The sequence below is a fragment of the Apaloderma vittatum genome, unplaced genomic scaffold (assembly GCF_000703405.1).
Source record: "Apaloderma vittatum isolate BGI_N311 unplaced genomic scaffold, ASM70340v1 scaffold10453, whole genome shotgun sequence".
NCBI classification, from domain to species: domain Eukaryota; kingdom Metazoa; phylum Chordata; class Aves; order Trogoniformes; family Trogonidae; genus Apaloderma; species Apaloderma vittatum.
Window position 1 is genome coordinate 18,056 of NW_009707557.1, and position 27,429 is coordinate 45,484.

At 43.3% G+C, this 27,429-nt stretch overlaps 1 protein-coding gene across 1 annotated transcript in view; it reads left to right on the plus strand.

Annotated features, from left to right (window-relative positions):
* Positions 1-26,608, plus strand: part of SCIN (scinderin) — a gene marked incomplete at its 5' end in the record, with an annotated part of 40,944 nt that extends 14,336 nt beyond the window's left edge. Inside the window, 12 exons of the mRNA XM_009866256.1 lie at positions 12,686-12,778; positions 13,709-13,841; positions 16,758-16,846; positions 17,035-17,250; positions 18,343-18,464; positions 18,648-18,738; positions 21,127-21,297; positions 21,792-21,969; positions 22,436-22,557; positions 23,771-23,848; positions 25,376-25,436; positions 26,351-26,608. Coding sequence (XP_009864558.1) covers positions 12,686-12,778; positions 13,709-13,841; positions 16,758-16,846; positions 17,035-17,250; positions 18,343-18,464; positions 18,648-18,738; positions 21,127-21,297; positions 21,792-21,969; positions 22,436-22,557; positions 23,771-23,848; positions 25,376-25,436; positions 26,351-26,484 — 1,488 coding nt within the window. The remainder of the gene's footprint in view (positions 1-12,685; positions 12,779-13,708; positions 13,842-16,757; positions 16,847-17,034; positions 17,251-18,342; positions 18,465-18,647; positions 18,739-21,126; positions 21,298-21,791; positions 21,970-22,435; positions 22,558-23,770; positions 23,849-25,375; positions 25,437-26,350) is intronic.
* Positions 26,609-27,429: the final 821 nt, after the last annotated feature.

Genomic DNA, 27,429 nt, shown 5'->3' on the forward strand with positions numbered 1-27,429 from the left:
CCAGGCTGAACAATCCCAGCTCTCTCAGCCTGTCCTCATAGCAGAGCTGCTCCAGCCCCTGGATCGTCTTCGTGGCCTCCTCTGAACTCGTTCCAACAGATCCACGTCCCTCTTAAGGTGGGGACACCAGAACTGGCCACAGGATTCGAGGTGAGGGTCTCACAAGAGCAGAGTGAAGGGGCAGAATCCCCTCTGTGGTGTGGCATGTATTTTTACACCTGTAACTTTTACGGAAAGAGGACAGGTTGACAATGAGAGCCCAACCTCCTGCTCCTGATTGGGATCAGGGTGTATCAGGTTGCAGCAGAGCGAGGTGGCAGCGTGGGAACCCTCTGGCACAGTCTCGTGCCAGGAGCTCCCACTGCCGAGCCCATCCCAGGGTCATTGCTCGAGGCTCCTCAGGTGGTTTCGGGTGAGCTCACGTGCGAGTTGGAGCGTTGGCCAGGAGAGCTGCACTTTGAACCTCTTATCTGACTAAGGTCCAGATGTCGATGCAAAGGCAGACTTCTGTGCCACCCCAGCAAGGACGGGCCCTCCCCAAAGGGCCGAAATGGCCAGCTGCCTCCCCTCTGTGATGGGCCAGGAGCAGCGGGGATGCGCTGGTGCCTCAGCCCTGCCTGTGTTTGCGACGCTTTTTCAGCTGCGTGCAACTGTTGTTTCATAGCAACCTTGACACGCGATGAAGAGCAGGAAAAACTCCAAGGTTGCATTTTGATCCTGTAGTGCCTTGTTATTGTCTCGGGGAATAAATATTTTCTTCACTTGCTTAGCAGCATACCAAGAAGTTTCTGCTTTTCCTTGGAGGCTGTGGATATAAAAAGAAGAAAAATTGGCAGTTCAGTGCGAGTAGGTTGATGGCTTTTATTGCCACCACTGTAACAAGCGTGACTGGAGTGAGTTTTTTGGCAGCCAGAGTTACCTTCTAGCCTGCATCGTGCCAGGTAGCCTTCCTTTTGGAAGTGCTGCTCACATAACAGGGTTTGCAGCTCAGCTGTTGCTGTCCCAGTCCAAGCCCTGAAATGTGCTGCTAATAAGCCAGGAGGGTAGTTAACCTCACAAACACAGAAAAGCGATTCATCCCTATTCCTGCTCAAATTGTATCCACTTCTTGGTGTCTTCCTTTTGATTTCTCCTTGCTCCCACAGAATTATCTCTAACTTGCTCTAGCACTTGCCCAGACTGACGGCTCCGAAACTAAAATTGTACTTGCTTCTTCCCTCCCCATCAGGAAGGATGGATGTTTGTCACGTCCATCTTTCTTAGGAAAGGTTTGATTTATTTTCTAGGCAAAAGAATTATATACTTTAAACATTCATATTGTCAAGCAGTATGCCACTGAAATCCGAATGAGAGTTCCTAAACTTACCTCCTCTGATAAATGTCAGGAATGATTCTGCCTCCTGTGAGCTAGAACTCTGCTTCTGTGTCAGTGGCTAAACTTGCTGGTGCAGTGCTGCTAGGAGACTGTTCCCTGGGCAGGGGCTGACATACCCACCCTGAGTACGATGGTGTTCGTATCCCTCTGCAAACAGTAAAATAAGACTGCTGTGCCTACGCCCTACCGCGGAGGCAAAGCACAGACGGGTTCAACAATGCTGCCAGGCTGTGGGATCAGCAGAGGCAGGAGGGCTGGGCTGGTCTTTCCCAGACAGCTGCAAGCACAGGATGGAAACCCAGCGCGTGTGGAGAGCGTAGACCTGCCGTGGGTGCACGGGTCAGCTCTTACCTGCTGTAGAAATCACTAGAACTCTTTGACTGCAAAGATGAGAAAGAAACTTCAGTGTAAGCACATCAGAAGTATTTCATCTACCTGGTTTCCCCTCCGTGTTTACACTTTAGGTGAGGTGCTGACTGGCAGGCTTAAATAAGCAGTGCTGTACAGGGCTGCTGCCTTGGAAATTTAAAAAAATCAACTGACCACCTTGGGAAAATCGCTGCAGTTGCTGCTCAGTAACCGTGACTGGTCTCTGCAGCTACAGCTGCCCGTAGTAAAAGCCACCAGGTGCCAACTCTGCTCTGATTTTATGAGGAAAACAGCTGAACAGACTTACTCATTCTGCTGAATCTGCGACCTGAATGTTCAAGTTGTTTTGTGAAAAGTTCTTCTGCATGGGACCAATCCAAACCCAGGTCTTAGCAATGCTTGAGTCAATTTGGTCACTCCAGAGTGACCACACGGAGTTAGAACTACAGCCCTGCTTTTTTTTTTTTTTTTAACTTTAACCAAAAGCAGCACTAAATATATGGTTTTGAAGCTAACCTAGGACCAAAATCTTCTCGGGTCAGTTGCTAACCCTGTCAGAAACCACCCTGGGCTGACTGCGCTGGTGCTGATACTTGTGCTACTGACTGCTCGCGCGGTGCTGAGCAGAGATCTCGCTGCACCGTGTTTGTGTGCCCCAGAGATCGCTGGGCTCTGAGAGTGCAACCCCTCTGTGCTCGAATTCTCAAGAGAGGGCAAAAATGAGGGAGCTGAATTTTAAAAGTAGTTTCCCGTGGTCTCATTATTTAGCACGGTGGGGAGTGGGACTGAGGTGGCCTGTTTCCTTTCTCCAGTGAAGTTATCGTCCACTGCTGGGCTAGTGAAGGTGTAAGCTGTGCTTCTCCTTTCAGAATAATGGCAAGTTGGAGAAACAAGCAGTTGGAAAAGTCTGGTTTTGTGTAGATTTCTAGTCGGTCAGCAAGCTGAAGCTGTTTGTGCTAATGCAGGAAACACAGAAATTCATTTCGGAGTCACCCAAGGGAAGGATGCTCAGTCCTCTGTGCACAGTGCAACAGCACCTTGATCTGCTATTGTACCTCTAGGGATACGAAGGAGAAGATCAAGTCCTAGTATATTTGGTTTGGTATATTTGTGTAATTTGAAATATTAGACACCCTAAAAGATTTCAAAATTGGCAGTACTGTTGAGACTGCGTGGTCTCATCTCCCTGCGATGTATTTTAAGTATCTCAGTCTGACACTCGATGTCATGCACAAGTAGGATAGACTGAGTTTTAACTAAATGAACCACTGGGCCAGCGTCTGTCCCTTCTACTGGATCATGAAGTGTTCAGCTACTGTTTTTCAGGATGGTTGTTTTCTCTGCAGTCAAAACCAACTGATTCTTAGAACTGCTTTATTGTTCCCTGGCAAATTATTCACATAAAAGTGCAACTCATGGTACCATGTGATTGCCGTGGTTTTTAATGCTGAGGCTTTTGGCTTTTGATTCATTTTTGTGCAGGTTTTTGAAGTTCATAGCTGGAATAATGAAACCTGAGAAATGTAACCGCTGAGGTATAAAACCACAGGAAAAAAAATGATGGTGTTAGTACGCATCTTTGAAATCACTCTTCTGCCTTGAAACAAAAAACCCCCGTGACTTTTGTTTGCTCAGTATTTGCAGTTGTCGTGTGCCTGGTTTTGTTAGTTCTGGTTGCCTTACAAGAGGTGAGTGCAAACTCGCTTCTCACCCAATGCTTGTGTAAATATTCAGCTTGTTTAAATATTGAGCAACAGAGGGAACTTCTTCCTCCTTTCTGATAATGCAGCCTTTCTCCTCCCTCCTTTTTCTTTCAAGCTCCTGAGAAATGCTTAATCCTGAGAATTTCGTTGTGTTTGGTGATGATTGTCTTTGCCTATGGTGTGAATAAATACTACACGTGGAGGCATGGCAGTGGCTTGATCATACCCCAGCCAGTCACACCCGTCCCTCTCTGTGTCTGGCAAGGGACTGGTGGCACTACTAGCACTAACTCAGTCACGTGGATAAAATCTCAAGAGCACAGAAACTAAGAAGAGCCCATCACAAGTGCGTGGTACAGGCTGCTTCTCTAGAGACCCAAATAATGCAAACATCACCACAACGTCAAACTCCAGTAAACCTTAAATTAGCCCGGGCGTATGGACAGAAGAGCTGCACCACCCTCTCCCTCCTTGTTACATTCAAGCCCCTAAAAATTATTTCCTACAAACCAAAAGATAATTTCCAAGGGCAGCGCAGAGCCCAGCGAAGTAGCTACGAAGAGCTAAGGCTTGCTGAGACTTGTACCTCGTACATGTGGGTTGGAGAGTGCGAGGGCACGCTGCTCTGAAGGAGCCAGGCAGGTTCCTGCCGTCTGTCACGGAGGTGGCTGCATCCCGCCCAAGGAGCGGTGCTGCCCCGCGGCTTTGGTACCGGCACCTTTCTCAGAGCCAGTGAGAGAAGAATCGGCCACAAAACTCTGCAAAAGCAACAACTTCTATTGCTGCTCTCGTCACGTTTGCATTTCTTCTTGTTCCCTTGCTTTTGGTTGCGTCAGGAGGTCGAGTCGTGCCAGGAGGGGTTTAGTTGTTTCACACAGAGTGGTGCAGGAACAGCGGGAGTGAGGGTGATGCAGGAGGAAGAGGGGTAACTTCTTTTGTGGAATACAAACTCCAGGCATTTCTCAGGGATAAACAATTGTTTAGTTGTGTAGCCTGTACACACTTCTACTCAAATGCTATGAGTTCCTAAGCAATGAATTGCACATTAACTATTATGGTCTAGCCTGACCTGTTCACTAGCAAAAAAAAATCCCGATATTAAAAATACCTTAATGAAGTGATATTAGTCCAAACTATCCATAGTTTTGGGAATATGTAAGCCAAATAGTGTCTTTTATTATCTAAATTGAGACAGTTGGGGGAAAAAAAATGGAAAAGCTTCTAGGGACTTTTGTGAAATAAATACTAGAATTGAGTTTCAGTCCCAGGGCAGAGGCAGTACTGAAGAGTCACGTACCAAGGAAAAATAATGTACTGAGAGAGAGGTGAGGGCGGTGGAGATTGTACTAGTCCCCAGCAGGCAGAAGTTAACTACATTTTCATGAGAATGCAAAGACTTAAGAAGTTGTCAGAAAATAGCAGAAGTACTAGCTGTAGTTGCTAGCTGTAGTTGCACTGGCTACTCAAATGAATAGACAACTTTTTCAGGCTGCTTGGAAACTACAGGTCAAATTCACCCCTCAGGAAGGTGAATACGCTTCTTCACTGGACTGGTTTTGGAAACACACGTGTGTCAGGAAGAACACAATTTGGTCTTGCCGTTTTGAACAGTAAGAGCTTGTAGGATTCTAACTCAAAGTAGTCCAAGGGGGAAAATACTACATGTGCTTGTGCGCCTTTCACAGCAACATCTGTCCAATCTAAGGAGTGGCAGTTTATTAAACATTACACTGTTTAATTAAAATTTATGATGGGCGATGAATGCGGATACAAAGTTCAAACCCCTTGCCCTGCAGGGAGCTGGTTTCGAGCTGTTAAAACCAGGCATCCTGGTTTGGTTTTAATTACTGAGTATATCTCCTTCGTTAAGGACAGTCCTTTTTCTTGATGCTAATTTCCTTTTCAAGGACCCAATTATGCAACCTGTGCTCAGGCAAATCACGCATGGACTGGGTTTCAGTCCGGCTCAGCTGCTTTGCACCAGCTCAACGCTGGCCCAGTGTTTTCCCCAGCTTGGGTTTTGCCCAAGAATGGCAGAGGCTGGGAGGGAGGACTCTTCAGCAATGTTGTGAGTTACCATCACGTTCTTCAAGCTGCAGTTTTCAATCTTGGCTGCCTGGTACTTAAATTACAGGGAAGCGAATAGGAGCTGCAGGTGGTGAGTACATCTAAAATTCAGGCTTTTAAATAAGTCTCCAAATATGAATTTCAGAGCCAGCACTAGAAATTTTACTTCGGAGGATGTTCAGGCATATGGTACTGCATGGCATGAACTAAATAGTTTATGAACAGCTCTAATAGTAGATGGTTCAAAACCTCATTTCTCATGCTAGAAAAGATGCTTCTGTACCAGGTATTTTAGCAAATTTCTAAAATCCTAATGAATTTGTGAAAATGCTTGCAATTAAATTATAACTTGTCTCATTTGCATCCTTGTGGGTGAGAAAACCACTCATCTCTGTTACGTTTTCTTCTTCAGCAGCTGTAGAGCTCACAGGGTTACCACATCAGTCAATTATAATCTTATAATTACATGTTAGAATATTAATGGAGTTTGTAATGCCTTTTTTTCCCTTTCTGTGCCGGACTATCAAGAAATCTATTGATGAAAAACCACTGTAATTTTTAGTTATTAAAGGAACATAATTAAGAAGACAAGGCCACAGAAAAGAGTTGTTAGCAGAGATCTCCATGTGGAGTTGTGAGCAGTTATTTCCATGTACTTTCTGGCAGCAGGGCGATTTCATGGAGAAGAACTGAAAAGGCAGAATTTCCTTGCTGGATAAAAAGCTCAGAGATATGCTGTCTCTAGTTCACTCCCTGCTGCTTCAGCCTCCACAGAGTATTTGCCATTACTCCCATTTTTACCCCAATATTGATATGGTTGAGCCTCAGGACCAGCCTGCATGGTGGCATTGCAAAAGTAGAGGCACTTAAGGAATGAACAGTTTTGTGGATTTTAGCAGATAAATAGTGTTGAGACGTAGGCTGGACTTGATGATCTCACAGGTCTTTTCCAGCCTCGACAGTTCTGTGATTCTGTGATTTGTGTCCGAGGCTTCCTGTTGGCATTAGTTACTGATTTATTTCCATATATTTATTTCATGTATACGTAAGTATACGTGGCAGTATATACTTAAGCATATACTGTCATATAACACATAAGCACAAGGCTTTCAAACTGAGATCTGCAAAGCTGCGAAGACTTTAGGGTGTGCCTAACTTTATGTCCTAAAAAAGCAGAAAAAACAGGCATCTTGGGCCCATCTTTGCAGGATTTGTGTCTCATTTCTAATACTTCTGCAGAGCAGGTTGTAACAAAGGAGTGATATTAAAAAACTGAGGTAGACAGGATTAGTATAAATGCAAAAAAAATATATAATGGTGATTACTTAGTGTATTTTTAATGGTTCTGCAGGTAGGCAGGTCGCCGAACAGCTCAATTCTCAATATTCAGCAGTAGTAGTGGTCACAGACTGCTGTGTTTGTGTAGTTACTGCTGTTCACCCTCCCCATCTCCTTAGTGTGGGATCACTGGTCATCCTGGAGGCGACTGAAGAGCCAGACATTCAAAGGTTGGAGATTTCTTCAACCCATCTCACGCGCACCCAGTCTCAGTGTAAACACCCACCTTAGATATTGCCAGCTGTGCAGCCCCAGCACGTAGCTTGTTTTACCTGGAAAGCAAACTATTGAAAACCTTTAAATTTGTACTCTCAAGACTGATGTAGACACTTTTTTTGGTGAACATGTTATCTGCCGCCTGTTTCACAGAGCGACAAATTAATGTTATAGTATTGTTATCATACCAATAAAGGTATATTCGAGTTATTCCAGACAAATAGGCAAACCTGCAAATACTTTATGAAAAGCCGCCAAAGCCTAATGCCCTATTTTTAGGAAATTAAGCACAGAGCTATGAATAAATATGCATTTGAAATTCCTGACACAACAGAGACCAGGCTATAATTTATGCCTAGAAGTGCCTCCAAAGTGCCATGAGCGACTGATGGGGTTTGCTATTTTACAGCAAGCTGTGAGTGCATGAAGAACTGATTTAGACCTTAGTACCAGAAAGTCCTTTTGATAAATGACATGGTAAACCAAACAAACCAAAAAATTAACTCGCCAGAACTGTTTGTTAGCTTAAAACATCCTGGTGTCTGCTTCTTGGTACATTATACCTGTTTCCATCTTATTTTCTTTTCAGTCTCTGCTCAGGCTGGTGGAGGTCATCTGCTCAAGGTGAGCACGTAACAGCATCTGGTGTTGCTGGAATTGTGATTTCAGGCAGAAATCTTGCTCACTCCCTAGGAGCAGTTTAGTCAAAGGATTTTATCATTTATTTCCTGATGGGAGTATATTTTATAGATTATGAATGTTTGGTCAGATTGATGGGAAGAGCTCCAAGCTACAGTAACCAGGGAAATACGCATATTTCATAATCTGACCGATGCCCAAAGTCATTTTGGTCTGGACAGGAATATCTCAGACCTGTTGTCCTGCAGAGAGGACTTACTCTCTGCCACAGCCTACATGTGTACCTGGAGTTTGTAGGAGCAGGATACACTTGCTTACGTCAGAGCGTGCAAGAAAGTAAATGATGAGCTACTAATCCTCATTTCCAGAAGTTTTAAGTAATAAAATGTCAGGCCCACAAGACAGCTTTAAGTTATGTAAATGTCTTGCTTTTCTTCCTATTGTTTTTAGCATATACAGGGGAATTTGAGGGGTTTTGAGATCTGACACTTGGCATCACAGCCGTAACAAATAGTTCAGTTTCATACGCAGAAACCTAACCCAAAATGTATATAGTAAGAAGAAACACAAACACGGCGCTAGTGTACACAAGTTAAACTGTATGAAACTGGTTTTCTCTCTTAATTAACCTTCACTTGACATGTTGTTCAAGTATTGTTTTCCAAGTTGGATTTTCAGCCTCACTGAACTACTTAAACTTCTTCCTCCCATTAAGTCAATACCAGCTATTTCATTATGCAGAGCTGGCTTCTCCAGTTAGGAAGACAATGTTTGCTAAACTTCTTCTTTTGATGGGCTTATTTTAGATTAGTTACCTTGTCACATTCCTACAGATTAGAAACCTTGCGCCTGCGATTTCTTCTGTTCATTTTTAAAGGCAACGGAGCGGAATTTCACTTGTCACTAAAAGCTTTGGCTCTGTATTTTGCACTTCTCTCAGGGGGCACGGATATTTGCAAGGAAGAACTCATGGACATGAGGATATGGAAAGGGGTGATGGTTTTGCAGGCAGGATAAGCCACACTGCATTTACCACAAGAGAAGAGTGAACTGGGGCAGATGTAGAGGAGCTGATGTTCTTTTGGTTTTGGTTTTGCCTGCAATATTCTTGCACTGACCAAAGAGTGCGAACACGCGCGTTTAACAAAACTTAAAAAACCAAACTTCTAAAATGAATTCCTGCTCTCACCCCTCCCACCCCCCCAAGATCTAAAGGTGTAGAGTTCATGAACACTCGTGATAAATCAGCGCTGACTTGGCAATTCGATGCTCTCATTGAGCTGGCGTTTCTGGTTTGGAAATCAGCAGCTGCAGAGAAAGACACTAAGCCCAAAGAATGAGGAAGCTGGGGCACCGGTATGCTTTCGTGGCCCCTAATTATTTAGATTATTTCTACTGCAGTAAATAATAATAATAATGATTTTTAAAAAGGGGTTACCAGACCTGTGTGTGCACCTGTGGTCTTGAAAGAAGTATGATTTGGAGTTGCCATCTGGGGAAAAGGGTGCCTAAGGTTGTTTGCCATCCCCGAGCGAGCATTGCTATTTTCAGGTGTGTGCAGTGGATCTGTGTGTCTGGATTCATGGAGTGTGCACAAGTCAGGGTCCCAAATGTCACCCAGCCAAGGGCTCTTGGGGCACTGGGTCATAAGATGTAAAGACCCCGTGGAGCAGCCTGATTGGCCTGTATAGGGAGATTTATACAAGCCAGGTCTTGTGTTGATAGCTACCACAGACACAAAGAGTACATGTAGATGAGGATCAGAAGACTCAATGTCCTTTAACCTGTTAATTTAAGGGTTTTTTTATTGAGGGACCCTGCTGGAAAGCTTTGGGAGCCTTTGACTACAGCCTCAGCTGGCATGATTTGTTTTCTTTTTGATGCGTCACATGAGAATCATCTGTATAAAGGTGAGGTGCCCTGGAGAGCTGCAGCTCAGTCAGCCATATGGTTCTGTAATGATCCAGCCCAATTCCAGCCTAGCAGTTGGCTGTTGTTCAGTACACACTTTGTAATCTTACTGATAAAATTACCAGGTGTTATCCCTGCACATGTGGTGTAGCTGCGTGTGGAGTTTGCCTTAGAAGAAGGAAAGACACCTTCTCTGGGAAGGAGTTTCTTTGACACAGAACATTTTTTTTCAGCGTAAATTGCTTTCTGTTTAAGCACAAAATTTTTCCTTCTGTAATCTCTCTCATCCTCCAGCGTACAAGACCAACAGTCTGGCTGAAATGAATATTGGGAATGACGTAAATCGTTCCTAGCAATACAAAAGCTTAACGTATATATTTCATGCTGTGCCGTTTCATGCATAGAATGTAGATACAGTGCGTGCTGCGTTACTTCACACCGTGGATGATGTCTTCATGTGCCTTAAGTCATTTTCACCTTGTGGCATTTTCTGGTTTTGATACCAACACACGCAAGTATATACACTTGTTAGTAATTCAGCTCAAGGCTTACCCTAATGGCTGTGTTGGCTGTACAGTCCACAAATCCTGGATTTTCTTACCTGGTGGGAGGAGAACCACAACTTGTTCCTTCTTAAGGGTCACCAGAATACCAGGGGAACCCTCAGGGCCCTTCTGCATTTATATTTGAGCTCCTCTGAGAAACCGCAGAATTAGAAAGTTGAGTAATGTTCCTTTTCTGCTTGCCTGTGCGGAAGCACGGGGGTAGTAGCTTTGGCCGGAGAAGCTGCCGTGCAAGCTGCTGATCAGTGATTTGTGAATGGATTTCCCCAGAACCAGAATGTCTCTCCCCTTTCCAGCACAGCTCCTCTCATAGCGACACTGCCCCTGCACGAAGGAGGTTTTTAACCCTTCTCTCCGTGCCAGCACTGATGAACTGAGATTTCCTAAGACAAGGCTTAGGGAGTCTGACAATAATTCTCTGTCTTGTTCAGAAAAAAAAAAAAACCCAAACATTTCTAAATGCTGTTTTAAGACATCAGCAGGTCAGGCCAGCAATCTGAACTGTGCTGGGGCCAGTGTTAAAGACCAATTTTTAAATTACAGAGGCTGCTTGCTTTAATTGCCACCAGAGTGGAGCTCCTAGACTGTGCCGTGAACAGAGAGGCTGCTTCTGTCAAAACGCTTTCACCAACACCATCAGGCCCTATTCAGCCTTTTTTATAAGTATTAAGAGTGGCACTTGCATAGTTTTCAAAGGCCCCTGGGCAAGCAGAAAATGTTAAAAGCACTTTATATCACTTTAAGTGACTTACAGCAAAGCTGCAAAACAATTGTATTGCCACAGGTATTCAATAAGCACAGCAAGGGAAAATGCTGACTTTTAACTGTGTCAAGAATCACAATCTGTGCATTTATTCTTTTTATTTTATTTTTTTTTGCCGGAAATACCTAATTAAGCAAAGAACTAGTGAGTATTTGCTTCTGGAAGTTTTGTTAACAGGACTTTTTATCCTCTTAATCATCACTGGAAGTCAAATGTTATAAAAATCTCAAACCTTTTCAGTGTCTGTTTGGGTGAAGAAGCATGATAAAGGATGATAAAGATACATGAAAATGTATCCTTGCTTGGCCTATACATTAGTAAATTTGTAGCCATATAATGTAAATACAGGAAATGCTGACTGATAGCTACTGAAAAGCTATTGGTAACATCTTTCTTAAACACTCAGGACATTAATTTTTCTTCTGCAATGGGTAAATTATTTTAGATTAAATTGGAGTGATCATACTTATTGAGACCAATTATTTTATTGGCTTTACCAGGTCAGGAAATTCCACAGATGGCAGATTTATATTTAACGTTTAGAATATATTGTGGGTTTTTTCCCAGATTGTGGCTGTATACTTTGACAGGTTTCCCTGTTATCAAATATTTACAGTGTTTCTGCATGTGACTACATGATATATGCAAATACACTGTGTCGATAGGAAGGCATTACCCTTGTCCTTGATTAATATTTAGTTACTCAGATCTATCAATTACTACTACGTTCACTAAGGGACATAATTTCATGGAAATCCATGATATCTGGATCTGGTCGTGTATGAATCAGTAAGTAAACGTCGTTAAGAATGAGTACGTGGATTTAATAATGACTAGTGGACCATAACGTATTCTTGATGAACCTCCATGAATTTCTTGTAGTGATAGCTGTTGTAAGACTACCCACGGTGTAAAATCCCTCTACTATAAAACTGCCACAGAGTCAAAATTGACATTCTGGTGATAGAGCAAAAAACATGTTTTCCTCACTCCGTTTTTTTCAAGATCTTAGCTATTTTTTACTTCTTAAAATGGGATTAAGAATCTGTAAATTCTTGAGATTTTTGAACTCAAAATCTGATATTTTGTATTGTCAACTAAAATATTTTAAAAGATCATTTCAGCTCGTATGTGTCACTGCCTGGTTTCATTTTAGGAATGTCGAACAGTTTAAAATTAATGTCATTGCAAAAATTGTTTGCTGGCAGTTTAGAAATTACGGGGAGGAAAAGGGGAAGACAGACATAAAACCACACACGTAGGGCAGGAGCACATCAACCTCTCTGTTCTGTCCTTTGAAGCTCTTTTTTTCTGTGTCATTTTCTGTCCTAGTCCATAGGCAACCAGCAGGGTGGCTTGCAGGAGGGACAGAACGTACATCTAAAACAACGCAGTTGTTTAAACTCACCCATTTATTTGTTAACAGATCACCCAAGAGTTCAGATTTAGATTGGTTTTTATGTATCGTAGACTCATGGGATGTGTTGGGTTGGAAGGAACCTTTAAAGGTTGTCTAGTCCAACCCCCCTGCAGGGAGCAGGGACATCTAATCAGACCAGGTTGCTCAAAGCCCCGTCCAACCTGGCCTTGGACAATTCCAGGGATGGAGCTTTCACGACCTCTCTGGGCAGCCTGTGCCAGTGTCTCACCACCCAATTAGTTGATTGTGAGACAACACACGACAGAACTCACAGAACCTACTCCTCCTCTACATCGAATTGGTTATTCTCCTGTTGTACAGGTTTTAGGGAGCAAGCCAGAGCTTCCTGAGTGTGGGGATGATGATGATGAACTGGCTGATATTACAAACAGGAGAAGCGCTAAACTATACATGGTAAGTAGGTTTTGGGTTTTTTTCCAGTAATTATGCACGTGGTGCCCTCGTGTATGGAGTTCTGCCTTCGGTTGTGTTAATTGTTTTGCAGTTGTGTTAATTGTTTTGCAGACAAGTTTCTCAAAGGATGTCAATCAAGACAGCCCAGGTAATTTGAGAAAAAAAAAAATGGATTATAGGCCTGTTTACTCAGGAAACAAGTTAAACCTGGCCTATGAACCCCTCAGTGCAGATCAAAGGAGACTTAACTGGTCCTAAACTATGGTTCCTGTCTTCTTGATTGTAACAGTGGGAGTTTTAGTAGTTATATATAATTTCATTATTCTGAGCAGAGTTTGAGAGATGCACAGTTATGTTATATTTTATATATAAATCCAAGGAATTTGAATGCAAAATTCCATTATTTTGCAATGCCTTTTTCCTGCTTCCTCACCTGCCATGGCTTAACACTGATTAGGCCAGTGCCACTGCCAGAAAAATTACCTGTAAACAAAATTAAATAAATATTTACTCCAGGACTATTTTATTGTAACTTCAGATGCTCTCATTCAGCATGTCCACATACCTTTGGCTTTAGTACTGGTTTTTTTTGGTATTTGCACCAAGGGTGGGCTGAAGAAAATACAGATTTTTGACTGTGAGGTGTTCACTGAACGGTTGAATTTGAAGTGGAAGAGAAACGGGTATATTTTAAGAAGTTGTGAGACAGGAATCCAACGAACTCCCTAAAATTAACACTGCATCTCCCTCTATTGGACGTAAAACGAAATGAAGCAAAAAAAAAAAAATTATTAGCCTACTTTACTTTCCAGCAGCACACAAATTTCATACAGCCATTCACCTAGGAATGGCAATGGGTTTTTGTAGTAACTTTGGGAAGATAAATGAATTTGTCTGGAAAAGCCAGAGTTGAAGTGATTGCTTTCTCAGGTGTCAGATGCAAGTGGATCCATGAAGGTGTCTGTGGTAGCAGAGGAAAACCCCTTCTCCATGGCCATGCTTCTCTCTGAGGAGTGCTTCATTTTGGACAACGGTGCTGCCAGGAAGATCTTCGTGTGGAAAGGTAAGAGATCGTTTCTGTTGCAAATGGAGAAAGACAAATCTAAGGAGTCAACACAACGTGCTGCAAGAATTGAATCCTGGCTGGAGAGTTCAGTACCCTGCACGCTGTTCTTCCCTGCTGCTCCTACAAGTTTTGTATGTTGCCATCAAATCCCTTTATTCTGGCACAAAATCTCTTCACTGAAGGTTTGATAATGAGTAGAGGTTATATTTCCATATATTACTCCATAGAGGTGTGTAGTTGAAAGGTGAGTGTCCCAGGACTAAAAATATAAGCTTGCAACTACTCGAATGCTTTAGTTTTTTATGTGAATATTTCTCTGTGGTATCATCAGTGCTTGTAAACATGCCTGCAACTGCTTTGACTGAACATTTCCCAGGAGAATACTCCTACAGGGAATTGGGTCTGGACAGCTTGTAGCTGGATTGTGTGGTGCTGCCATTGCATCCAGTGCTATATATCTCATTTTTTCATTGTTTTTTGTTTTTTTTCTTTTCTGAAGTGGTGTATTAATTATTCTATGGCATTTGCAATTTTTTTTACTATGTGCCGTAGCAGATAATTAATTGATGCAGTTGTCAGCCTGCTGAAGTCAACCCAGGAAGCATTGTAAACTTTTTTGCTGGAGTACTTCACTTGCAGTTAGGGAAGCTTCCTTTCAAAGAAAGCACTTCGGGAACCCTGTGCTCAGGTGGCCTAAGGTCTACCTGACACCTGGTTTTCACTCTCCACCTCACTGCTCCTAGAAGAACCAAGCCAATAAGGTCAGGCACTGGTACAGAATTTAGTCACACCTGTGACTGTGGCCTTATGTGCTCCTCCGTGCATCCTCACTTTGCTACCGTTAGTAACAATAACGTGAGTCTGTGAGACCCACCCTGGCACTGGGAGGCTGCATGTATCATCTCTGCTGGAAATCTTCACACCATTAAGCTGTGGAGTGTAAATTGCTCTGCTAATGGTCTCATTCAGAAATAAGATACAAAGAAAAGCTTATCAGAGCTGCTTTACTGGACTAAAAGGTTCTTGGAGTATAGTCACTGACAACCAGCTGGGATACAGACCTGATCACAGAATCACAGATTTGTTGAGGCTGGAAAAGACCTCTGAGATCATCAAGTCCAGCCCATGACCCAGCACCATCACACTGGCCAGACCAGGGCACCAAGTGCCACATCCTCCTTAAACCCCTCCAGGGACGGTGACTCCCCCCTTCCCTGGGCATAGCATCCCAGTGCCTGAGCACCCTCTCCGGGAGGAAGGGCTGCCTGAGATCCACAATATCATCCCAGAGATATAACTTGATGCACAATATCACCCCAGAGAGACTGTCAGAGATGTCTGACACTGAGCAAGGGTCACGGGTTAGGGCTGGGCTGGGCTGGCCACTAAACTCTGACAGAGATTGCTATGCCAAATCCAACTAACGCTTTCATTTATGATATATACTTGCACCCTGTTCTTGACAGTGACATTGCCCTCTATGGTTTGTTGGAGTGCTTCAGCATGTGACAAAACCACAAGCCCTGGTAAAGCATTCTAATGTTCTTGTGGAAATTCAACCGCTATCCAACCAAACTGCCCCCCCAGTATTGATCCCCAGTGGTGCTGCAGAGCCGGTGGCACTGGGGTGGCCCCAGACTCAGTGGCTAGAGGGGAGCTGGGAACGGGAGCTGGATTTGGGAACTCAGGATAGGGATCAAAGGCAGGAGATTGGACAGAGTCCTCCCTGGGCACAAGCCATTGCAGAGACGAGACATAAACCCTCGTGATCCCTCAGTTTATACTGAATATGACACATACGGAATGGAACCCTCTTGTTGCTCACCTGTCCTGTCTGTATCTCTCCAGAGGTGCAACCTTTTACTTCCTTGTGACCCCTCTTACTTCTTGGCACCCCCAGCGTGGCACACAGAGCCAGCAGTGGCCTTGGGCACTACAGGAAGAAGTACCAGCCAGAGCCTTTCTGCATCCCAGTGCCAGGCAAACCTCATAGAATCATAGAACAATTCAGGTTGGAAAAGACCCTTGGGATCATCGAGTCCAACCATTGACCCTACACTACAAGTTCACCCCTAAACCAGATCACCCAACACCACATCTAAAGGACACTTGAACACATCCAGGGATGGCGACTCAACCCCCTCCCTAGGCAGTCTGTTCCAGGGTCTGACCACTCTTTCTGTGAAGAATTTCTTCCTAATGTCCAGCCTAAACTTTCCCTGTTGCAACTTGCAGCCATTCCCCCTGGTTCTGTCCCTAATTACCTGTGAGAAGAGACCAGCACCAACCTCAGGTGTGATCCCTGCCAGCAGCACACGCTGTCTGCAAAAACATGCTGCTGACTTCAGAGAGGGCAGCCTCGAAGAAGAGACTGAGCTGGAAAGTAAAAATCACTGAACAGAACTGATTTTGTTTAGTGCAAACCAGGACAGCAAGGCTGAACGAGGAGCAGTGGGTGGGGAAGGGTGGCGGCAAATGGCACAGCCAGATGAAATGGGAGTTTGTTTTACCTGGGCTGTGACGCTGCCGAAGAAGGGAAGGCAGCCCTGGCCAGCAGCTTGATTTAACACACCACAGCCCAGCAAGGGAGGATTCAGAGAGAAGAGCCAGGGTGTTCTTGTTCCTTGAACCAAGCAGATATTGTGGACAGCATTTTTTTTTTATAGAAACACACTAAGCAAAAAACAATGCCGCCTTTCTTTTTTCTTTATTTTTAACTGTTTTCAAAGCCACTGAGGTACTGTTTTGGCCTTCCAGTTTGGTGTGAATGTTCTTGCTTAATCTCCATGTTGTGTTGAGCATTTGTGTTTTTTCAAGACTGAGGCAAGAGCGATGTCAAAGACATCTCGGTTTTGCATGATCTTTGAGCAAATTGCCCTTTCCCATGTATTGTTATCCTTCTGTTTTAACCAGGCAAAAATGCTAACCCTCAAGAGAGAAAAGCTGCCATGAAGAATGCTGAACAATTCATACAGCAGATGAATTATCCTGCCAACACACAGGTATGATCTATTTATGAAATGATACCAGGAGAGCGTGAGCTGTGTTAAAGACTTTGGTTTTAAATCAGGAAATAAACCCACACGTTTTTATGGGCTTATAAGACAAAAAAGGCAATACTGCACTACCCGATGATTCAGAAAAGTTAGATTTATTTTCCTTCCATTTCATGTGTTTTGCTTTGTTTCAGATTCAGGTCCTTCCCGAAGGGGGTGAAACACCAATTTTCAAACAATTTTTCAAAGACTGGAAGGATAAAGACCAGAGTGATGGCTTTGGCAAAGTGTATGTCACAGAAAGAGTGGCTAAAATTGAGCAGATTGAATTTGATGCTACCAAGTTACACGAGTCGCCACAAATGGCTGCCCAGCATAACATGGTAGATGATGGTTCTGGCAAAGTAGAGGTAATTTTTGTGTTGCCTTAAATTTTATCCCACCTAACTTACATATTCTGTTACTTGTAATGGGATAAGGTGCTACTTTATGTTTTGCTATTTAAACTGTTGTGTAGGATACACTACATTACTGGCAGTGCTACTTTTACCATCAGAAAGGGTATTTATAAAATTAATCTCTGTCATCTGTATGCTGGGTCATGGGGTTTTTGGTGCTTATGGGAGATGTTGTACAGTCACCAAAAGAAATTGAACAGCAGAACTATTTCTCCTTCTACACAATGATTCTTAGCATAAAGAAAAACTTATAGCTCACATCAGCTTGAAATCTGGAATGGGAAAACTTGCCCTTGGAGTCAGAAATTCATTCAGTGTTTTTATGTACATGTCTGCTTTCCAGAAGAACCTTCTTTCTCCCTAGTGAGTGTCTCAGGTAGCCTGGATTCAGAGAGAAAAAGGTATATCTGAGTATCTTTGTGCTAGAGAGGGCTGGTATGGCATCGTACCAACACAGCCTGTTGAATACAGGTCTGCATGCTGGGATACTGGAAGAAAAAGAAGCAATAAATACCTACATATAGTATATTTTCTAGATTTCTAACCTCATACTTAGGATGGTCCATAGGCTTAAGCCAAAGCAGGTTAGATGTGAAGCATTTCTGTGCTGTATAATTTTAGCAGTATATTTTTGGAGAGCAGTTGTTAACTGAACTGGGCTGTGGTGAATCAAATAAGAATAATCTGCCTGTGTTATCTGTCTACAGCGAGCCTCTCCCAAGTTCAGTGATAGTTCTATGATGATTGCCACTCATGTCATACTATCATAAGTAAGCTCAACACAGCATTTATGAGGGGAGCACGTGGCAGTAAAGCACCACGACAAAGAAAAGGGGACAGTGATGGCTTGCCAAAGGTCATTAATCATGCATTCAGTGGGCACAAGGTGTATCTGTCTTCTTCATGAAGAATCCTTCCTGTTTTTATTGCATAGCACTTGGGAAGAGAAGCAAAAGTCACTCAGGGGACGACACAATAAATTGCTTCTTGAAGAGCCTCAGGATGAAGTTTTAACATTCTCTAGGGATTTCTCTGTTTTCCCAGATCTGGCGTGTGGAAAGCAGTGGCAGAGTTCCTGTGGGACCCGAGACGTACGGACAGTTCTACGGCGGCGACTGCTACATCGTCCTCTACACCTATCCCAAAGGGCAGATCATCTACACCTGGTATGTTCGGTGGCTTTGCACAGACCTCCAGCGTGCAGATGTTATTTTATGCTAATTTTATGTTCTTTTGAGTAAAACCACGTGTAAATGCAAGGTGGTTTACTACGCGTCTGTCAGGCAGTATAAGGTCTGGATTATTTGGGAACTGGACTTCACCATTGTCTTCCTCCTTGTTTTTCTCAGGCAAGGAGCCCACGCTACAAAAGATGAACTGACTGCATCTGCGTTTCTGACTGTTCAGCTGGATCGGTCATTGAATGACCAGGCTGTGCAGGTTAGTGTCTTTTGGATAAAAGCCAACAGAGCATGCAATATATGCAAATTTCAATGAGAATGGGAAGGCGAAGGTAATGTTTGAAGGCTGGAAATATCAGCTGCTCATGGTCTGTATCAAGCCAAGCACCACGGGCTCCTTTTAAAATCACCAGCGATTTCCCATTTGAATCATTCTTTCCGAATATAGTGTCCAAAAGAACACAGATGTGACATAATCTAAAACTGCCTTTTCTTCCCCTCGACTTTCACTGTCTAAAATAGTCCTGCCTGGCTTTACAGACTCTGTGCATGGTCAGCAGAGACTGAATAAATCCTCCCAGCACAACTCTGTGTGATGCAGGTGTCTGACAGGGCGATAGCCCTCTGTGAGCTCCCCTGTCTCCTTTTGATGATGTAGGAAGCTGAGATGTTTGGTCCAAACAAGAGGTGTGACCTTCAAAGGGCCAAAACTTGGAGGTGTGGAAGTCACACGACAGCCAGAACCGTGCCCCAGGGTCTGGCTTGTCCCTGCCTTAGTGAGGGATGTAACTTGGGTTTTCCATCCCATAGTGCTTGCAGCTCCGTGACAGCAGGACACGCATCCTCGCTTGCAGAAACGGGGTGTGCAAGGCAAGGGACAGGGCACTGGCAGCTAAAAGATGTGAGGAGATAAGCTAGTCCTGGTGTGTGCTCTCCGTTCTTCGCTGGTGTGGAGCAGTGGGTAGGTGGAGAGCTGAGAGGTCTCCTCTTTTCCCAGAAAAAACAGAGCTGGAAGATGACTAGGGACAGGCAGAGATTTTCTAGGCAGCAGGAGATAATTCTGTGCTTCCTGTTTCCTGATTACCAAAATAAAGGGCTTCCCCCACCCACCAAGGTACAGTTAATTTAGATGGCAGGCCACACTTTTAGCTGTTAATCAGTTATGATTTATGACTGAAATTATATTAAGGAAGAATTAGAGTGCCTCCAGGTAATTACTAATATTCCTAATGCATGTGCCATTCTATGATTCTATGATTGTATGTTCTATATTTGGACAGAGTTCAGCACAATATGATCCTGCCTCGTACCTAAGGCCAATACTAACACTAAAGTAATACTACTACTACTACTACTAGCAGCTGCAGTAATAACGTGCTTTAAAAGCCCTTTAATTGAAGCTGAAGGCAATCCATCTCACTGCAAGGGACATGTTACTTAAAAGTACTTTCAGCCTGCAATGAATTTAGAAATGTATATGTGTATACATATGGATGTGTATATATACACACATAGGTAATATGCATGAGTGCATTTGTACGCGTATACGCAGCTCTCTGTATCACCTGTGCCTAACATCTGTATTAGCATTACTGGAAAGATTTAAATGTACTATTTTGTGGTCACCAGATGGCACTACAGTACAAATGACTGTTAAAAAGCCGTTCTATCTGTTTCGCAGGAATGTTTCCCTCAGCAGTTGAGTCTTTTCATGTTGATTTTTTTTTTCTTTTGACATTTGTAAAACCCTGCCGCAGTTTGGTACCCACAAGTACATATGTCGTAGAGTATCCTTATCAGGCAACCACGGGATGTATCCAGGGGTAAGATGAGCAAAAGCAGCTGCTCCTGCTGCCCCTCTTGGCTCCCAGGCACCCTCCCAGCTCTCCCAATCCTCACCACCCTGGGCTAAAGGGCCGGGGCTCTCCACATCTCCTCTGCTGGCCACACAGCACGCTTCTCTCCCTTTTTCCCCTTTCCTTCTGGGAGCGAAAGGTGGGGAGTTGCAGCCCTCCACGTTGGCGGGTGGTACTGTTGTAAAGGACGAAAAAATGGTTATATACAAATAACTTCTATCATACGTTAACCTAAAAATCATCCTTCGTAGCTCAGTGTTTTTTGATACTGCGGTGGCATCTTTTGCATCTTTAATGGAAGTTCAGTTTTGTCGTCCGTGTTATCGTCTGCAGAATAGATTTATGCTCATCTTTTTCATCCACTTGCAGATAAAATACATACAGAAATAATGAACAGCGTGAATAACCATTCTCCTCTGCTGAAATACAGGGCACCTAAACTTCAAAGACAGTTTTTCAGGGGAATTAAGTCATTCTATAAAACTCTCTGAAATGACAGTTCTTTTGAAAAAGAGTAATTTTCTTAGAACAGTAGGTATTAGCCATTTTAATCAGCTAAAAATTATGTTAGAAGTTTGAATCTTGTCTTTGTGTCAGCGTGATTGACAAAAAAATCTCATAAATGTTCTAACTTCAGTGTGTCTGGGACTGTATTTTTAGATCTTCTCAGCTCGCCACTTCTCGTTCTTGTTAACGCACTTCTTATGGGCTATCAACCCCTATGCGATTCGACAAAGAGCAAAACCTGTTTCCTTTTGTTTCTTTTATTGCATTTCTTTCCGTACGTACAGATCCGAGTCAGCCAAGGCAAAGAACCTGCACATTTGCTGAGCTTGTTCAAAAACAAGCCCCTTATTGTCTACAAGGACGGGACATCCAAGAAGGAGGGTCAGAAACCTGCTCCACCCACGCGGCTCTTCCAAATCCGCAGAAACTTGGCAGCCATTACTAGGATTGCAGAGGTAAGGTCACCTGCTGAGTAAACCAGCTATGTGCCCACGGAAAATAAAATACTAAAGGTGCCGTGAGCCTCTCCAGCCGCTCTTCTTGGGTAGCCACACGTAGTAGGAACGCAGAACTCCAGGTCAAATCACTGCTCAATGTGACTAACCCATCTAAAAAAACCAAAGAGAATATTCCATAACCAGCTACAGCCAATTTCAGGTGAAACTGTAAGGAAATCCATAGCAAACCCTGTCAGCTGACAAATAATAGACCAGAAATCAACAACCTTTATGAGAAAGTCTTTCCTACTGAGAAATAGTTGTAAGTTTTGTCCTTCAAGTCAGTTCCTTGTTTCAAGTTAAATTCTTCTCTAACGTCAATCATTATAAATCTAGGGAAAATTTGAAGGAAAAAATCAGCTGATCAACATCTCTTGTTTAATACGAGCCTGCAAACCAGTATCACATTACTTGAAAATATGAAGAATAAACCAATTTTTTTCTTGATCTAGGTTGATGTTGATGCAACGTCACTAAACTCCAATGATGTCTTTGTTCTGAAACTGCCAAACAACTCCGGCTACACCTGGGTGGGAGAAGGAGCAAGCAAAGAAGAGGAACAAGGGGCTCAATACATTGCCAGCGTTCTTAAATGCCAGACTGCTAAGATGAATGAAGGCCAGGAACCCGGTCAGTATGAAGCCGTGTCGTTGCTAACAGGCGGCAGAGAACACACGGCACTGCAGGGACACACAGCCTAAATGGGGTTTGCCATCATATATTTTGTGGGCAGATGCATGTGCTCACTCTTTGAAAACCCAACCTGACATGTTACCATGGCTGATACACAGGCAGTACGATGCCCTGGCAGTCTGTAAGACCAGGCAATAGCAGCAGCTGCAGAGGAATGTCGTCCATCCTTGACCATGAGTGCCCAGTAGAGGAGAAGGACATAGCTCATTGCTCTGTCTAGGTCTGCGAGTGATGTCTCTGTAGTTATTTTACAAACTGCAAGAAGAACTGTAAGAAAATGCACCCATCTTCGAAACAGCAAAGAAGAAATTGTTTGGGCATTCTTGAAATACCATCTAACAAGGTAAAAACGTCAAATGATAAATCCCTCACTGCTGAATAAATTATATATTGTGTGTTTCAGAGGAATTCTGGAAAGCGCTTGGAGGTAAAAAAAAATATCAGACTTCACCACAACTCTTGACAAAGGCTGAAGATCATCCTCCTCGCCTATATGGTTGTTCTAATAAGACTGGCAGATTTGTTGTGAGTATATGAGGGTTACTTTTCCTCTCTGGTTAATTATATAGTTTCTGGTATATTTTTGCCTTGGGAATCAGCAGACATTAAATAAATTTGGGGACCTGGCTTAGTTAGTTGTGCTTGGCAAGAGCTAGAGAGTTGACATTTGGTGTTTTAAATCAATCCAAATGCAAAGGACAGACAGAAGAATTAATAGCACAGAAGTTTGCACGTAGAGCCTGCTCCAGCCTGGGACCAGAGGCTTGCAGATGCAAAAGGAAAAGGCGTTTGCCCGGTCAAAAGCACTTGTGTTCTTGCAGAGCATTGCCAGACTTCTGTCATTTCACTGAGAAAACGCAGGTCGATGCCTTGGGTTTGATAGTGGTGTGAGAAAAAGAAATGTCCTTAACAAAAATCCCTACCAGCCTCATATTTTCCAGAGATTTCAGACGTTTAATTACGCCCGTAAGGTATTGGCCTGTGCTCAAGGGGGTAGGAAGACTTATTTTCTTAGCAGAAATACCCAGAGCCGTGTGCTGGCTATTAAGGCTGTGATTCAGGCTTAATTACTTGCCGTATTCTGGGAGGGCAACGCTGTGTCACTGTTGGGCAAGGATGCGCTAATTTTAAGGTAGGGGGCACAGCTGGTTGGATGAAGGCATAGCCCATTCATTTGGAGAGGGATAAAACCAATAGGATCCTTTACTAAGGGCTTTAAAATCTTATGAGAGTAGTAAAGTGTATTCTAGCTTCTAAAACACTCCTGTGGAATTCAGCAGGAAAAACAGGAACTTCTCTATGACAGTCTGCTGGGAGCTGCGCACTTGTTTGGTTTTTGTTTAATTTCCCTCCAAGTTCTGTGAAATTCCCTCTTTCCTGTAGCATTTACTAGAGTAACAGAATCATCATTGTTCAAGCGTACCAGGAGAAGTAGGACAGATCCCTCTGACCACCTGGCCACCACAACGGTGGGTGGAGAAATGGATATCCTGTGAATTCTGAGAGCTGATTTTATAGGACATGCAATTATGTGATTTGTTTCAGTGAAACACTCTTGACACATTCATCAGAGCAGTTTAGGCTTTGACCCTTTAGGAGCAAAAAGAATTGCACAACAGCTTGTGGACTTACTATCCTTTAAAAAATGCCTTTGGTCCGTGCAAAATCAGAATATGTTGATTGGGAAAAAAAAAAAAAAAGGCAACAAAACCATCCCAAAATAAAATATCGTTTCTAGATTGAGGAGGTCCCAGGAGAGTTCACTCAGGACGATTTGGCTGAAGATGATGTCATGTTGCTGGACGCTTGGGAGCAGGTAAGCTGTTTACTTGGCCACTGCTTTTTGTGGAAACAAAGATAATTTATTCTTAACCACGGGAAGAAAAATAATCTTTACAAGAATAGAAGTTTTTGTTTTCTCTAAACTATACCAGAAGGAGCTATGTTTTTTGAGCTATATGATGTGCTAGTGTGAACTACAGGGTTAGGGCTGGGCTCACCACTAAACGCCGCTCCCTAAACCAGAAGACACCTTTGGTCCCAGATGTTCTTGACTGCTGCTGGGCAAACTCCCACAATGACCACTGCTGCTGCTCAAATCCGGAGGGTCTTTGCCAAGTACCACCCTGGGAGGATGTCTTAGAAGAGACTGAATTGAAAAGTAAAATCACTGAGCAGGATTGGTTCTGTTTACCTCACACCAGGACATAGAGCACTGAATTTCCAAGCATAGTGTAAGACCATGGCAGGCACTACCCATTAAAACCAATGGAGACTTCAAGAGTATGTGACCTGGCAGAGTTCTGAAAGGCTCTGAGTAATGTTCTTGACACCTTATGACTAAAATTCATTAATTTTAAAAGAAATAGTTATTGCATAAAAGGTATTCAGAAGTCACAAGATCCATGGAGCAGCAGCACCTACAAGAAGTCTTACTGGAGAAGGAGACAAACACTACACCCTTGCAGAGGTTTCTTCAGAAGAACTGGACAGAGGGTGACATCTCCATCATTTTCCCAGGTTCACTGAAAACTGAAAAAGTTGAGAGCTTTTTGGATGAGCAGGCAAACTTGCTGCAGATGTGGAGGGCACATCTGTTTCTCACAGCATATGCTCCCTACCCTTCCTCTCTCCTTGGAGGGAAAGGGGGAGGAGGACACAGATCCCACACTTTATTTATCTTCTTCAGCCTAACCCTTAATGAAAAAAGGGTGAGGTTTTTAGAAATGAGCAAAGTCTGTGCAGGAAAGGGTGATGGGGAAAGTGGGTGGAAGAGAGGGATGGAAAGTAGTTGGGACATGCTGACTCAGGCAAGAAGGAAGGAAGCCCGGGACACGTAGCTGGTTTCCAAAAGGATCCTTGACAGAAAAAAAATTGTGGGGATTGCAGATCGAGGCTCTGGTTGTTGAGCTACTCAGCGGGTGATGTAGCAGCTACCCTGGGGAGCACTGATCGCCGGACACAATCGTTGATGCACACGCAGAGCTCACACCAGAACCAACTCCTGGTCAGTGTTTTTACCTGCAGCTAAGGACCAGTTTATTTGGTAAATTGTAAAAGATACCCATGGAAAACGTAATACGAGTTCCTTTCATAAGAGTGCATAGAAATCTGGCCTTCCAGTGCCAAGAGAGCAGCAGGATTTCAGAGGACAGAAATACAGTCTCTCGCAAAAAAAAAAAAAAAAAAAATCTTCATTTGTGGTTTGTGAGAGCTGTGTATCTCTGCAGTCTTTTAATAATGTATATTCTTCCCCCTAACGGAATCAACTATTTTGTACTTTACCTGCTGTACACATCATCCTTGTAACAACATGGAAGCTCTGTCTTTCTCTCCTCTGCAGGTTTTTGTCTGGATTGGGAAGGATGCTAATGAAACTGAGCGACAGGAATCCGTTAAATCTGGTAAATCAAATCAATTTGGCAGAATTCTGAGTGAAGTAGCATCAATATTACTTAAAGAAGTGAGAAGGATGATGTAGAAAAAATCAAGTTATGTTTACAGTGTTTAAAAGTGTTACTGAGCTTATTAGGATTTAATCCTGGAGATTATTTTCTCCTTTAAATGTGCTTTAAAACCCATGTCTTTCTTATCTGTAAGTTTATGAAGGGCAAAATTAATCAAGATAGCATTACTAGGCTGAAGAGCTTTTTAAAGAGTATGTAGGAGAGCTCCATGAAAAGAAACTGCACTGAAAAGAGAAAGAATTTAAAAGGAGATGCCTCCTGAGCTGCACCCTATCTAAGGAACGCCAGCAAATCCTCAGGTCCTTACAGTGCCACCCTTCACTGCGTTAAACTTGGAGGAGGAGATTCCAATTGCAGAACAAATTGAGACAGGGCAAGTGGAGTGCACCTACTTGAAAAATCACGTGTCATCTCTGGTGTGATTTCACACAGCGGAGCTCTTCTGTGCTAAAAACGCTTGCAGATATTTCCCTGGAGCGGTTAAGGTGACCCAGCTGTGTTTCCGATATGTCCTGATGTCCCGGCGCTATGTCAGGGGAATATGGACTGGCTTTTGAATGGGAAAAAAGGACCAGCAAATCCTTTCTCCTGTTCAACAGCCAAATCCCAGCTATACGGCAACAACCTGATCAGAGCAACAATCCCTCTGTTTTAACCTCGTGGAAAATTTCTTCACTGGCGTCTGGGAGAAATCAGCAATTACCTGCTCATTTCCCTGCCTTTGAAATAATTTAATTGAATACTGCATTATAGTGGCCCTGGGTTCTTCCACTGCGACTTTTAATGCATTTTCTATGCCAAGGGAATGAACTAATAATATATTACATGTTTTATTTCCTCTCTGTTTGTAGCCAAACGCTACGTTGAAACAGATCCTTCTGGAAGAGATAAGGGGACCCCCATTGTGATTGTGAAGCAGGGACATGAACCCCCAACATTCACAGGCTGGTTCCTGGCTTGGGACTCCAACAAATGGAAGAACTGATCTATCCGAGGAGGCTCCAGCCTTGAGCCAAAGAGTGATCAGAGCCCAGCACTTCCTAGTAGTGTTAAGCATAAGCTTAGGCAACGCGATGCCTCTGTTGTTACACTTTCCTGAGCTTCGATATATCTCTGTGAATAACCTAGAAATTCTTAGCACTGGGAAGGATAAATGATAATTGGAAACTGGTCAAATGGGGTGAGTGGAGCTTTTGGTGTAGTAAATATGGAAAGTGCGACCAATACTTTGTTTAATCTATTGATTCTTCAAGCAGAAGCTGTGGACCGGCTTCTTGTAATGTGCTAAAATGGGCCAAACTCTGCCTTCCCTTAAAAATCCAAACTAATACCACAGAAATCCCTTTAGATTAAGGCCAGCGTATAATTGTGCAGAGTGTGGCCTGATAAAGGACTAATTCTGCGTCTGTTGCAAAGGTAGGACTGGTCATGATTCACTTACTTACTGGGCCGAAGTATGGCCATGCTCATGTAAAATTTCAGATGATGCCTGATCCAGAATGGGAACTCTGCCTTGCAGGGGGCAAACAAGGGATGGGTATTTTCGTTTGTCTTGTTAGTACCTGTATTTGGAGCTTTGGACCGAATGGCTGCAAGAATATGAAGTTGCCAGAGGTATTTTTGAGGGACTGTCTAGCTTGTTGCAATGAATTACTTCAGATTTATCTCCGAGAGCCACCTCCAGCTCCACCAGGTCTTTTAAACCAAAGCTCTTAAACACATTGTAGTGCACTACTGCTTTTAAGTGGAAGCAGAAGAAGTAGCAGCTTCACAAAAACATACTCTGCCTTAACAGGATTGCACTTCAGCCATACGTTGTCTCGGTTGCCTTATTCAGCAGCGCTCAGTTCCTTCCCAGCAGGACACTGCTCGCCTTCTCAGGTGCAGGATGTGTTTTCCATGCAGGTCTCAATCAAATACCAAGCACAAG